Raw genomic sequence first — 15,475 nt, 5'->3', positions numbered from 1 at the left:
AATTAGTTGCATCTGCAATGTGTTAAAGTATGAGAGTCTCTAAAAATTCTTCTCTCCCAGCTAGCACTAGCAAAGTATAGAGACACAACAAAGTCTATACCATATATCTATCTATATATATATATATATATATATATATATATATATATAGATATATATATATCATATATCTATACTAAGTCTAAAGAGTATGAGGGAGGATTAATTCTTAATGGCAGTTACCCTTTAAATGATTAAAATCTAACCATGCAGAATAATGAATCCATGAACACCCTCTATCTTATGGCTGATCTGGGAAGTTTGAGCAAGAGTGAATCCAGGAGCTGTCAGGGGCCATATTATGTTAGAGCTTGCAGGGAAGGAGGACTCAGCCCTTCCAGAGCTCAATAGATCACTCCCAGCATAAAAAAAATGTGGGGTGTATAGACTTTTATTTCCTTACTTTCATCTGATAGTAACAGACATAACATTATTTATCCATTTTCCCACTGATTGCAAGCAGCCCTTCCTAGCAGTTGTCAAGCTCCCAGCTAATTCCATTCTCCAAGATGGCGGAATCATCTGTGCAGGATTCGAACAACTGAATTGCAGCAGTGAGGACTTTTTAAATTGGATTGTCATAAACCACGGTGGATCCCCTAGCCGCAGCGACTCAATGAACCAGGCTGTCTGTGTCCTGGCCATCTACATCCCAACTGGGGCATCACTTCCGGTTTCGGACCGTCCGTCGCCAGTGAAACTGCCGGGACAGCAAGCTGTCAACATTGCTGTGTCCCAGCAGTAGGGGCAGCTGGGCGTGTGCGCAAGGACAGCCAAATTTATTAAAAGCCTCTTGAGGCTGATTACCCCAGCAGTGTTTCCTGGCTCCTTATTGGTCCACCTATATATTTAAGGCATGGAAGGCTTAGCCTCCTTGCCGGTTATAGCGTTCAGTTCCTGGCTCCTGATCTGCTTCTGTCCTGTTGTGCTTATCTCTGGATAACTTTCTATGTTTGACCTTTGGCTTGTTTCCTAAACTTCGGATATTTGCTCATGGCCCTGACCTTTGCTTGCGACTCAGATACTCTTGTTTGCTGCCGGCCCTGATGTCTGCCTGAACCTGACCTCGCTGACTTCTCTTGCCCTTGGACCCTGTCTTGTTCCTGACCATCATTATCTTCTGTCATCACCTCCTGTTCCTGTGCTGCAATGTTGCTCATAAGCTTGCACTACGTTGAGTTTAAGACCTGGTGGCATCTGAGTACCTGTGAGCATATCAAGCTCTACGGGAAAGGCGGCTGCTATAGGTAAAGACCTCTGCTAATAGCTCTGCAAGCTTATGATAATTGCTGGTAGCTGTAACATGGCTCACTGCACTGTCTGCAGTAGCTTGTGCATTTCAACTAGGTAAACTACATCAGGCACTCACTAACGATCTCCTGCTGGTAATCAAGTATTAACACCTGAAGCTAGTTATCACAGGCCTATATAAACAGCTCCATGGAGCCAGCAAACTGTCAGTTTATAGAACCTGGCTTATTTTAACCTGTGCTTCTGGATTATACCTTTGTGGATTGATTTACTGTGTATGACCCCATCTCTAGACAATATATCATTCTGGCTCTTCATTCCTTTGCACTATACAATGACTATACTCGACTCTATTGAATCTTTGGAGTTTCTGTACCATTGCTTGTCTTACTTCATCCACTGTGGAAATTGCAGTGCCGAAAAGGTACAGAGACTTTTCATATTGAAATTTGTGTTTATACAGTGGAATAATCTATTCTGTGAAATTATTCCAGTAAAATAACTACTATTATTTTACCAACTGTTGTATTGTCTCCTGCTATAGGGATCCACTGATAAACATTGTAGGGGTTTGACAGATTCTAATGGTCTCTTACAGTCCCCTACACTCATCTTTCTCTCAAACAAGGAACATTCATGAGTATTAATGAGAGTGTGAAAGATTGTGTACTACCAGGAGCATGCTCAGTGTGCTCCTGAGAAACAAACTGTGATTCTGAATAATCACATGAGCTCAGTGTCACACGGTCTACAGCTCACATTTAAATAATACCTAAGCCAAAAACCCACTTTTTTGTTTGACTTGGTTAAACATATTCAAGTGAAAACAATATAATATTCCATTCCGAATGGCGCTACACAGCAGAATAAATTTGGAGATATGCAATATTGTTATAATTGTCAAAAATGTCTGTAAAACTTAGTTCATCAGAGTATTTTCTCATAAGATGTATTCATCATGATGGTCTCATTCAGTGTCCATATTCATAAAGTTGAGACATATGAAAGAAAGAGGAAAAAACAAAAATCCCATAGTGCATTATCTTTCATTTCAATTTATTGTCATATAAAACAAAGAGCAAAAACATCCGAAGAAATTGTAATAATATCCTAAAAAAGTAGATAATGGCCACCTACCAGAAAAGACCTATGGTCTGCATATATAATATGGGTCTTTGATTCTGGATCTCCTTAGAGGGAAGTCCTTCCTCATGGATAATACAGCAATCACAATTACAAATTCCAGAATCCACACCAACGCGTTTCGACCCAGCCAGGGGTCATTTTCAAGGTATCAATGGTAGTGGTCTCCTTTTTATAGTGTCATATTCTACATCATTACCAATCATAGATCAGATATAAAGCGATTACAAATATCTTATTTCCTATTTACAAAGGTTACAGACAAATGAATACAAAAATCAATCCTAACAATTCATCCATAAAACGATGATAATTCAACATATAAAGGCACATAATACAACATAATCTATAACCAATGCGATCAATGATATCCTTAAGCCAATAAAGGTCAAGGCGTTGAAATAATGCCACCTTAGACTTTCCCGATTATGTGACCTTTAATCAGATTAAAAATAAAAATAAACCTGCAATGGGCTATTACCTAATCACATGACTGGTTTAACCAATCACTGAATCCCAGAACAGATAAATAGTTCATTATGGCAAAATTCTCGTCTTTGTCAGATGCAATTATATAATTACTTATTATTTACTAGATAAAAACTAATAGGTGAGTATATGAAATTCTTTGCAGAATCGAATCGCTTAAAATATACAAAATATAGAGAAGGGAAAAACAAACACAAAAGAAAAATAGATCAATGTACTATTCAAAGTTCATACAGTACAGACTCTAGTTGTAAGAGAATTTTTTTTAATTTAAATTCTTACACTCTCATTTCAGATAAGACTTTTATTTTAGAAATTTTCTTCCACAAATAGAATAGATGATTTTGAATTGTTTATAGATTTGCAGAAATTTATAAGAAAATTGAGTATTAAGATTTTTTTTTCTAGAGAAAAAACAGAAGTGTGAACATAAGGATGAAGAAAGTTTGTCACCTCATAAATTTAGGAAGAAATCCAAATGTTATCCTTCTTTCAATAAAGGAACTTTTATAAATAGCTGTCACTCACCGGACCGTGAGTGCCTCTGCGCTGGTGCGTGGTTCTCTAGCCTTCCTGCCGGCGCCTGTCCTGAGCCGCGGCCGTCCGCCATCTTGATGGACTGCGCATGCGCAGCATCCAAGAACTCTTATGACCTTTGCTTTTAATCTAATTGGTGGATCAGGCACCTCTCCCTATTTAAGGCACCTGTGCTCATTACATCGTTGTCTGATCTTGAGTCTCATTCCCTGTGAGTCTCTGAAGGTGTCTCCTGTGTCCTGCTCGTGTCTTCAGTTTCCTGCTGATTACCTGCTCTACTCATCCGTGGTTCCCATACTCGCTACTGACTCCTGTATCCTGCTCGTGTCCTCAGCTGTTTGCTGGATTACCTGCTCCGCTCATCAGCCGTTCTCATACCCGCTACTGACTCTTGTATCCTGCTCGTGTCCTCAGCTGTCTGTTGGATTACCTGCTCTGCTCACCTGCGGTTCCCATACCCGCTTCAGCCGTTCAGCGCTCCTGCTGTGCCTGCATATCCTCGTGGACAAGCTTCTCTACTCATCAGCGGTATGCTTACTTGTTATTGACTATCAACTGTTATCTTGCATATCCGCTTAGGACAAGCTTCTCTACTCTGCAGCGGTAAACATACCGCCATAGACTATTAGCTGATACGCTGCATATCCGCTTTGTACAAGCCTCTCTACTCAGCAGCGGTATACATACCGCCATAGACTATTAGCTATAACGCTGCATATCTGTTTGGAACAGTTCCTCTGTGCTATCATTGTCTTCATACAGTTATAGACTCTTATCACTCCTCCACTTATCCGCACCTGGACAAGTCCTCACCTCATCACAGCAGTGGTACAACTTGCTATCCGCAGACCACTGACGCCTCCTCTATCTACCTGCACCTGGACAAGTCCTCACCTACTCGCAGTGGTACAACTTGCTATCCGCAGACCACTGACGCCTCCTCTACCTACCTGCACCTGGACAAGCCTTCTCATCACAGCAGTGGTACAACTTGCTATACGCAGACCACTGACTTCCCGCTACCTACCTGCAACTGGATTAGTCTTCCCTACACCGCGGTGGTACAACTTGCTGAACGCAGACCACTGACTTCCCCACTACCTACCTGCACTTGGATAAGTCTTCCCATCACAGCAGTGGTACAACTTGCTATCCGCAGACCACCGACTCTCCCATTACCTTCCTTCACCTGCTCACGTCCACCCTGCTCTCCGTGGTTGAAACCTGCCTTCCACTATAGCTGCAAGTCGCTGACTCATCTACCAGTATAGCTGCAAGTCACTGACTATCATCAATTCCATTGGCATCCTCTCTCCATCTGCTGTTATATACGTTCCACTATTCACCCTGCTGCCAGAGGACCGCTGTGCAAACTCCGCCCCTCTGGTAAGCATAATCAACTGGTGAATCCTGGGCAGAACTCCTAGTGCCTGTGACAATAGCTTCTCCAAATTAGTAGAGGATGATTTTTCCACTATTAATAAAAAGAAGCATAATTATTTTGTGGATAAGAACAACTATACCAATAAGGAATTCAAAGCTATTAAAAATCTGGCGGAGAATAAGAAATTGATTATGAAGCCGGCTGATAAAGGCGGTTCAATTGTCATCATGGATATAGAACAATATAAAAATATCATATCCAATCTTCTAACCGATAAGAATACTTATAAGTTAATCAAAAAAGATCCTACTCAGAAAATTCAGAGAAAACTTATCATAGTACTAGATAAATATAGAGATTTAGGAGCTATTGATGAAGAGATATATACTTTCATCACTATTGAAAAACCTTTAACTTCCTCACTATATATTTTACCCAAAATACATAAAGATGTATGTAATCCAACGGGAAGGCCCATAGTTTCAGGTGTAAATTCCATTACTTCCAATATTTCGTCTGTTATTGATTCACATCTGCAACCATTAATACCAACTACAAAATCTTATATTAAAGATACGACAGATGTTCTATATAGACCATCTCAGCTAGAGTACAATGAAAATTGGATTTTAGTAACTGCTGATGTCAAGTCATTGTACACCATTTTAGATCATAATAAGGGCTTATTGGCTGTTGATCACTTCCTGAGGAAAAATAACATCAACCCTAATATGTTTATTTTGGAGAATAACTATTTCTACTATGATCTACAGTACTATATACAAAATACAGGCATGGCAATGAGTACCAGGTTCGCCCCAAGTTATGCCAATCTATTCATGGCCTTTTCGGAAGAGTAAATAATACGTTTTCATGAACACCTTGGGACGAGCCTGATATCCTGGGTGAGATTCATTGATGATATATTTTTTATTTGGAGAGGAAGCACTGAAGAGCTTAATGTATTCTGCAAATTTTTGAATACCAACCAATTTGACATTGAGCTTACCTTTGAAGTTAGTCAAGTTCATGTCAGTTTCCTAGATTTGACAGTTTATGTTAAAGATAAGATGATTCATACAATATTATACAAAAAGCCAAATAACTCGAAATCACTAATACCAAATTCCAGCGAACATCACCGGAGATGGCAACATAATATTCCATATAGCCAATTTGTACATTTTAGGAAAAACTGTACAGAAGATACTGAATTTAATAAAGAAGTGAGGAGACTGTCAACAGAATTCTTACAAAAAGTATATCTGGAGTCACTAATTCAAACAGCAAAGGATAAAGCATTCCAGCTAGATAGAAAAACTGTTTTGGAGAAGAAACCCAAGAGAAATAATAAGAATACACAATGGTCTTTTATAACAAGATTTAATTGTAAATGCAAATAAATTGAAAAAATGATCAAAAGACATTGGGGATTATTAAAAAAAGACAACATTATTGGTCCCCACCTACCAAAATTTCCAAAATGTATTTATAGAAAGGCAAGGAACCTGAAAGAAATAGTAGTCAAGGGATCTTTGGACAATCCAGCTAGGACAAATCTATCCAAAGGTTTTTTCAGGTGTGAAACATACAAGATGTATAGGAACACAATCCACAACAGAAAAGAAAAACAAAAACACAGAGTTTGAAATCCATGGAATCAAATACAAAATTGATCAATTTATTACTTGCAATAGTAAAAATGTGGTATACTTTTTGAAATGTAAATGTAACAAATATTATATTGGATGAACTACTCGCCTATTAAAAATCTGTATGTCCGAACATCTCTATAATATCAGGAAGGGCATATTAGCCCATTCATTTTCAAAACACTGTAAAGAGAAACATGATTGTTCGGAGAAAGGGATAATAGATTTTATGGGCATTTCTTTAATAGAATCCAATTGGAAAAATAAAGATATTATTTCCCAGTTGGCAAAAAAGGAAATGTATTGGATCCACAAATTGAATACGCTAGTTCCCAAAGGTTTAAATGCTGGTTTTGAGCTTCATTGTTTCTTGTGATCAATATTGAATATTATTAATTAACAATATGTTGCATTACATTAACATTATGTATAAGAAACATCATGTATATACGTTGATGCCTCATATGGGTTATACTTAATTTTATTATGCTGGCATATTTTTATTGTCTTTTGCATGACTTAATAATAATAATAATAATAATAATAATAATAATAAGGTTAATAATATATTCTAGACTCTGCAAAGAATTTCATATACTTACCCACTAGTTTGTATCTAGTAAATAATAAGTAATTATATAATTGCACCTGACAAAGACGAGAATATTGCCATAATTAACTATTTATCTGTCCTGGGATTCAGTGATTGGTTAAACCAGTCACATGGTTAGATAATAGCCCATTGCAGGTTTATTTTTATTTTTAATCTCTACAATTGCAGCATTTGTCTGACTTATCCAATGATTGGCATAATGTGTTATATGACACATTATAGTTTTTATTTACATTTTTGGGGGGGGTTTCTAAGTAACTATGGCAACCCTTAATGTAAGCATACTAAAAGGCAGTACACATTTAAATGGGATTGTTGTTATGGATGTTAATAGAGAAACCTCACAAGTGTATTGGATATTATTGATAGAACAACCATCAACTCCCTTGGTATTTAGGGATTGATCTAATTAGCTATATGTATTATGTCCTACGGAATTGCGGCATTCATAATCTCCATGTTTTTTTACAATTAAAGTTTGGTCCAATAGGTCATGTTTCTATTTCATCACATATTTTAATTACACTTCCGCATCTTCTGTTTTCATGTAACCATGACTATCTACGACGTAGCCCTGATTTTCCGTCCTGACATATCATAGTTATGTGATTGGAGGTCACATAATCGGGAGAGTCTGAGGCGGCGTCATGACAACGCCTTGACTTTTATTGGCTTAAGGATATCATTTATCGCATTGGTTACAGATGATGTTGTATTATGCACTTTTATATATTGATATATCACTGTTTTATGGATGAATTGTTAGGATTAATTTTTGTATACATTTTTCTGTAACCTTTGTAAATAGGAAATAAGATATTTGTAATCAATTTATATCTGATCTATGATTGGTAATAATGTAGAATATGACACTATAAAAAGGAGACCACTACCATTGATTCAATATACCTTGAAAAAGACCCCTGGCTGGGTCGAAACGCATTGGTGTGGATCCTGGAATTTGTAGTTCTGACTGCTGTATTATCCATGAGGAAGGGCTTCCCTCTAAGGAGATCCAGAATCAAAGACCCATATTATATATGCAGACCATAGGTCTTTTCTGGTAGATGGCCATTATCTACTATTTTAGGATATTATTACAATTTCTTCGGATGTTTTTACTCATTGTTTTATATGACAATACATTTAAATGAAAGATAATGCACTATGGGATTTTTGTTTTTCCCTCTTTCTTTCATATGTCTCAACTCTATGAATATGGACACTGAATGAGATCTTCATGATAAATACATCTTATGAGAAAATACTCTGATGAACTATGTTACACAGACATTTATGACAATTATAGCAATATTGCATATCTCCAAATTTATTCTGCTGTGTAGCACCATAGGGGAGTGGAATTTTATATTGTTTTCAGTTGATTTTTTGGATTAGGGGGTGATATTCAAATTCATTCCCACGGCAGCAACACTAGAGCGCTCCATTCCTATTTACCATACATTTAAATATATTCAAGTGCAAGTGCCTGTGAAACTGCATGTGAAACTTAAACGCATTTGACATTTGGTTGGGAAAATATAAGAGGTCGCCAAGAATTCACTAATACATCCACTTGTGGTAAATGAAAGTGAAGAGCATACCTGCCAACCTCCCGATTTGGGTAGGTACAATACAATTTGATCAGGCAGCATTTGGAAAAATCACAAGACCTCCGCAACACTACCAAAAGTGGATAACATTTGAAGTGAATATGGAGACATTAAAAACCTTAGTACAATGCATGAAAAAGAGGACTTTTTACTAACTGTAAAATACATTTCTCTGAGTCCACTGGGGACTCCATCCGCCTCTCTCCCACTCTGTGCTCCTTCAAACGTGCACTCAAAACTCACCTTTTTCTAAAAGCCTACCACCCATCCACTTAACCCCTATCTCCTCCGCTCATTCTCCCCTCTCTCCCATTGCCTCAACCGGCTCCTCTTGTGCCTGGTCTGTCAACCCTCCCTTAGGATGTAAGCTCCAATGAGCAGGGCCCTCTTCCCTCCTGTCTCCTTAACCGTTCTTCTGCTCCGTGTCTATTGCATCTGCCTGCCTGGAGTTTCTGAAGTATTGGTACTTTTTGTTTATTGTTATGTACTGTTATACCCTGTATAGTCTACTGTTTGTACTATGTGCGGCACTGCGGAAACCTTGTGGCGCCTAACAAATAAATGATAATAATAATAATAATACTGCCATACCTTGAGGTATAGTAGGTGAAAATAGAGCTAGGGCACTTTAAATCTTAAACTGAAGGTCCTCCCCTACTATGCCCCTCCTATGGAAGCCATCTTAAGTTTTATAACAAAGCAGACAGGGCCCAACTAGGCATAACAACCACAACAAATCTAGAACATAAACAACCAACAGTCAGTGCAAAGGGAGAGAGCGCAGTGTCCCTCAATGGACTAAGAGAAATGGATTTCACTGTGAGTTAAAAATCCTCTTTCCTGCCATTGGGGGACACTGCGATACATTGGTGGACATCCCAAAGCTGCCCCTAAGGGAGGGAAAACAACTACAAGAAAAGGTGTAAGAACAGGTGGTAAAGGCACAGAAATACGCACAGGTAAACAACCCACTACAGAGGTGGTAGCTGTCACACGCCCGACTCTCGGGTTTATCGCCCGGGTCCGAAAGTGCTTGGTCCCCATTCCCTGCTCCGTTCGGCTGGTCCTGGCGGTTCTGCGCATGCGCAGACCTATTCTTCTGTTTAAGCCCTCTCCAGTCCTCTCATTGGTGGTTACTCATTGCCCGGAGCTGGCTCTCCTGATCTCCCTGCATCGTTTCCACTCCTTGTGTCAGCCTGCAGAACATCGTACCAAGTCTCTACCTTGTGTCAGCCTGCAGAACATTGTATCTTTTCTACTCCTTGTGTCAGCCTGCAGAACCTCGCACCAAGTTGATACATTGTGTCAGCCTGCAGAATTTCATATCGTTTCTACTCCTTGTGCCACCCTGCTGAACATCGCACCAAGTCTACACCTTGTGTCATCCTGAAGAACACTGCACTATTTTCACTCCTTGTATCATCCTGCAGAACATCATATCAAGTCTACTCATTGTATCCGTCTGTAGAACATCACGCCAAGTGTGCTCTGTGCCCGCTTACCAATCTCCTCAAGCAGCATTCCTGCTCCACTATCCTAAGTGGTAGCACGCAACAGTCTATAGGTCCATTCCATTCCGGTCCTTCTCTCCAGGATCTTGAGGGGTACTCCCTCCCGAGGGCCGCAACCTGCAGCACAGAGGCAGCAAAATCCACATCTCCTTGAGGGGATCCCTGGGGAAGACCCTCTGTACTGTTAGTCTCCGCGCCTCCTGAGGGAGTAGAGTCAAGACCCCAGCAGACCCAAAGGATCTCACTAGAGTCTCAGTGAACCGTGATAGTAGCAGACAGGAGAGGGCACAGACAAAAACAGAACTGCAGTCAGACAGTGTGTCTCTAAGGCAGGGAGAATGGTTGCTTCCGTGAGGAAAAGCACGCCAACCGTGCTGAGGAGGATGACGGCTGCCATAGTACTGCCCACCAGTAATGGCCACCTCCGTTCACCCCTCAAAGCTGCTGTTGTGTGCTGTCCATCTCCTCATGTCCCCACTGCAGGCTGATTACTAAGCGGATGCCCAGATAAAATAACACCCTACTCCATGAGGCACTTTATAAAAACTGAATATGGCTTCCATGGAGGGGCATAATAGGGGAGGAACTGTCTTTCAGTTTAAGATTTTTAAGTGCCCTAGTTCCAATTCCACCTACTACACCCCCAATGTATTGCAGTGTCCCCCAATGCAGGAAAGAAAAATAACACCAATGGGTAAGAGACCTCAGGCATTTATGACACCTGGGGGTATATTTACTAAACTGAGGGTTTGACCTGATTGGACATCCGGTCATCAAGAAGTGGACGGTAAGCGACTTTTCAGCCTCAGGATCAGAACTGACAGAAGAAAGAAGACTTTACCGGACAGAGGAAGCATATGACAGGGGAAGGCAGAATTAGCACTAGGGTTAGAACTCCGTCTCTCCTCTCAGTAGTACCCGCTGCACAATTACTCTGCGAAAAACATTATCTTCAATTTTTTTACAGTCACCAATTACTTTGCAGGAAACATTATCCTCAATTTGTCCACATGATTTATACAGGTGCGTCTTATATATGGGCGCGTCTTATACATGGAGAAATACGGTACTTTAAAAATGTCAAGGTGGGTGAGTTTAGTGACAGGAGGGGGATTATAATGTTTAATGTTACAACTAGCAGTGCAGAAGATGAACAAAATATAAAACATTTTTTGTGGCAATCAGCATTACTAAAATAGTAATTTAGGAATGAGGTAAAAGTGAACAATCCATTTAAGACAGTATTAACATGCTAATTAGAAAAATGTGTTTAGAAACCACAAAAACAATTTAGTGTTACCTACACTTTGACATGCGCCCAATAACCAGTATACACCATTTTTTTTTTTATATAGTATTTTTGTTACTGAGAATAAATGCAATTTCTAATCGATCTTGCTGCACATTTGCTACAAGTCCATAAATATTTTTAGCAATTTAAACATTATATTATACAGATGTACTGTGCAAGGCTGAAAAAAACAACATTCAAGCAAAATAGACAGGACCAGTTTCCAATATTCAGGCTCAGCACGTTCCTTTGCGTCACATCAATAGATCATGTGAGAAGATAATATACTTACAATTTCAGGGATAATGAGGTGAAGTTCTGCTGTCAGGAAAGATGTATTCTCATCTTGTCTTGTGGGTGGAGAATACGAAACTCTCCGACCAAAAGTGCTAGGCCAAATGTAATTAGAGTCTATTTCAGTAATTGAAGTCAGTCATACAAAAGAAGTGCAATATTGTGTGAATACAATGTAATAAAATATTATAATTTTGATTACTAAACATATTTTTACAGCTCAGAGTATATATAGTTTTAGACAAAGGTACAGTATCAGACAGAGATTAACTAAGCCATGTTAACTTTATAAGACCCACAAATTAAAAATTATTTCTTTATTATGATGCTAAATGTAAACATCATCAACATTGTGTTTTACAAATGATATGGTATGAACGAATACACTAATGGTACATTTTAATGCAAACTACTGATTTTATTAATACAGTGGGCATTAATCAACACTTAACAAAATGACTGCATATTTCAAAATGTGTTATTCTTTTTTTTTATAGAATTTTAAATTCTGGCAATTCCACTATTCCAAATCATATGATGGCAATTTGATGCTTTAGCTGATCATACCTTGAAACACATATTTTTCTTTTTAGAAGATCAAGTGACAAAAGGGTGCTTTTCTGCAGACTGTGCACTAGCTTGTTGCTAAAATATGTGTATACCTCCTTGCATTCCTAGAATAACCAAGATAAACACAATTTAAAATATATATATTTGGTAGAAAATGCTCATGACTTGAGGGTTAAGAGGAACAACAGTCTTACAATGGACAGAATTACAAATATAATGTCACATATATGGCAAATTTACTTGTAGGATGTTCTCTTATTCTTGTACATGGTGACACAATGGCTTGTACTGTGAAGAGTTGTATTTCAGAGTTAACAGAGAGCAGTACTGACCTGAGAAGACCCAAACATTTTCAACAAAACGTTGTTATTTAGAATATTTATCTGGACTATGAACAGAAGACATGGGGCTAGATTTACTAAGCTGCGGGTTTGAAAAAGTGGGGATGTTGCCTATAGCAACCAATCAGATTATAGCTGTCATTTTGTAGAAGGTACTAAATAAATGAAAGCTAGAATCTGATTGGTTGCTATAGGCAACTTCCCCACTTTTTCAAACTCGCAGTTTAGTAAATCTAGCCCAAAGTGTCAACACGTAGAAAAAAATAATATACGGTAGCTCAAAGCTGCCTACTGGAAATGAGAGAAATTGCAAGAAAAAATTCTTGCAAATCTTATCTAATGGACATGCCATTTCCACCTCTTCAACCTGTACTTCTCCTCCAACACATTGCCCCTCCTCCTTCAAGCATGAACTCGTCTCACCCATCCTCAAATAACCCTCTTTTGATCCTGACTCTCTACCTAACGCCCAATCTCTGTCCTGCCCTTTTCCTCCAAGCTTTTTGAGTGGCTTGTCTACAATCGCTTCACCCCCTTTCTCTCCTTGCACTCTCTCCTTGACTCACTTCAATCTGGCTTTTATTCACTCCACTTTATTAAAACTGCCCTTATCTAGGTGACTAGAAATCTCCTCACTGCCAAATCAATGGGTTATTTCTCCTGACTCATCCTCCAGGATCTCTCTGATGCCTTTGACACTGTAGATCACCCTCTATTCCTTCAAACCCTTCACTCTATTGGTCTCTGTGACACTGTCGTCTCCTGGTTGTCCTCATATATTTCCAATTGCTCCTTCTCCATCTCTACCCCTGACTCCACCTTCACCTCGTTCTCTTCTCCCTGTATACTTGTTATATCTGTACATACCAAGATATTATGATTGTGTTTATACACACACAACGCACAATAGTGGATTACCAGTTCTTTCTTTGCACTTTGTTGTAGTGTATGAAATCAGCCACCACAATAATAAGGGAGATTCTCTCAAAGAACTGTTGTAATTAATCCACATTGATTATTTAGGACACATAATTAGAAAAGTACCGTTTTAAATTCGTCATCTTCCTCATGTTTCCGGGTGCCTGCCTTATAGTCGGGTGCTTCAGTGTCTGACTCATTTGTGAAATCTGTTAACAGAAAAATGTTCATCAAAATAAAAAGGATTGTAACATTTTTACTATGATGACTATCCCATTGTCATTTATATTTTTCAAACTCAACTTTAAGCTTAAATGAAAAAAGACCTACATTTATCAGGAAAGATAGTAAGTGACAGGTTGAGGGATGGAAAAGACACAGTTCGAGGGAAATACTTAGCAATGGATGGATGTGTAGGGTTGCTGAATAAAGAGAAAACAGGATAAAAGAAACCTATCAAACATATGTAAACAGTTTTTGTAATTAATATTTTATTTGGCACTGTGAGGAAGCTGCTGAGCCAAACAACTTTATTAATATGAACCAATCCCTCAACCCTGTATTATAAAGAGGAAATAGAGGAGCACATGAGAGCTCCTGCTGGCTCTTGGCTCTTGGCTGCAGCCTTCAGAATTTGGTCCATACTCTGGACTAGCCTCTGGCCGCCATAAATAATTTTTTGTAAACAGACAGCTTACCGGGTATTTCAATAAAGATCACTATAGCTAACTGAATTCTATTTTATATACACTTCAATTATAGTAGCAGGTTGCAAAAATGATTTATTTAGACAATGAGCGCATAACCACTATCTTTTGCAAAAATTATTCATCTCTAATGAAAAGTTCACTTTAAATACATTTAAACACTTCACACTGACTCAGATTCATTACCTGGCTCTTTGTGGAGTTTTACAACTTTTTTTATGAGTTTTATTTCATATTCTGTTTCAAAAATGCGAATGAGCTCTTTCACAGCTTGCTCTGTCTGTTCACTTTTGCGGTTTATAATTTCTGCTCTCTCTTTGGTGTAAACCTGAAAATTAAGCATTGATAGTTTGCTGGGAACGTTTATGACCATAAGAAGCAATCATTGCTGTAGGTTTCAACGTGTAATTTAGCAATATATAAAAGTAACAGGGTTAGCCAGTTATAGGGTGCCTTATGATAACTTAGGGGCTTATTTAAAGTTGGATGTAAAGTAATATTTTGGCCCAGGATATGCATTTCTGCACTGCGCAAGCGCACAAAAAACGCTGTATCTAGATTTTTTTTGTGTATTGTTGACTGTTCCCCTCTTACATCTGTAGTGGTGGAACAGAGGCGGGCCACCATAGGTCTTGCACATAAGGGTTCACAAAATTGCAATATAGTCATTCATGTATCCACAGATGTGGCGTACATACTACTGTTTTTGAGCTGAATGCATCTTGATATGCTTCTGACTCAGCATATACATATACGTATCGTTTTTGTCATGCAACTTTTACTTTGTACGTTCGATAAGCAAATGTGTCTAGCACTAAATAAGCCGCTCAATGGTGCTCTTGTAGAAGGATTTCATGTGTTCACACAGATGCAGCTTTCACCAATGTCAATTGACCAATTATGCAATTACAAGATACCATTATGCATTCGCACATACAAATGTAATTTTGCTTTAATTTGAAATGCATTTCACTCTGACTAAAAGCTACTTTCAATATAAGGTGAAAGCAAGGCATTAAATGTTTTATAATACATGGCGATAAAGCCATCTAGGCCAGGGGCTTTATTTAGTTTTAGGCTTTTTACCACATTGCAAATTTCTTGTGGAGTGAAGCCTGCACA

The 15,475-nt window shown here is 38.6% G+C and overlaps 1 protein-coding gene across 1 annotated transcript in view; it reads right to left on the bottom strand.

The window, feature by feature from the left end:
- Nucleotides 1-15,475, bottom strand: part of DNAH8 (dynein axonemal heavy chain 8) — a 354,390-nt gene that overhangs the window by 236,735 nt on the left and 102,180 nt on the right. The window contains exons 22-25 of the mRNA XM_075204457.1: nt 14,540-14,681; nt 13,773-13,855; nt 12,385-12,491; nt 11,816-11,912 (exon numbers count right to left, since the gene is read on the bottom strand). Coding sequence (XP_075060558.1) covers nt 11,816-11,912; nt 12,385-12,491; nt 13,773-13,855; nt 14,540-14,681 — 429 coding nt within the window. The remainder of the gene's footprint in view (nt 1-11,815; nt 11,913-12,384; nt 12,492-13,772; nt 13,856-14,539; nt 14,682-15,475) is intronic.

This window comes from Mixophyes fleayi, chromosome 3 (assembly GCF_038048845.1).
Source record: "Mixophyes fleayi isolate aMixFle1 chromosome 3, aMixFle1.hap1, whole genome shotgun sequence".
NCBI classification, from domain to species: domain Eukaryota; kingdom Metazoa; phylum Chordata; class Amphibia; order Anura; family Limnodynastidae; genus Mixophyes; species Mixophyes fleayi.
The sequence above is the reverse complement of the archived record's forward strand: the minus strand, read 5'-3'. Positions and strand labels throughout refer to the sequence as shown.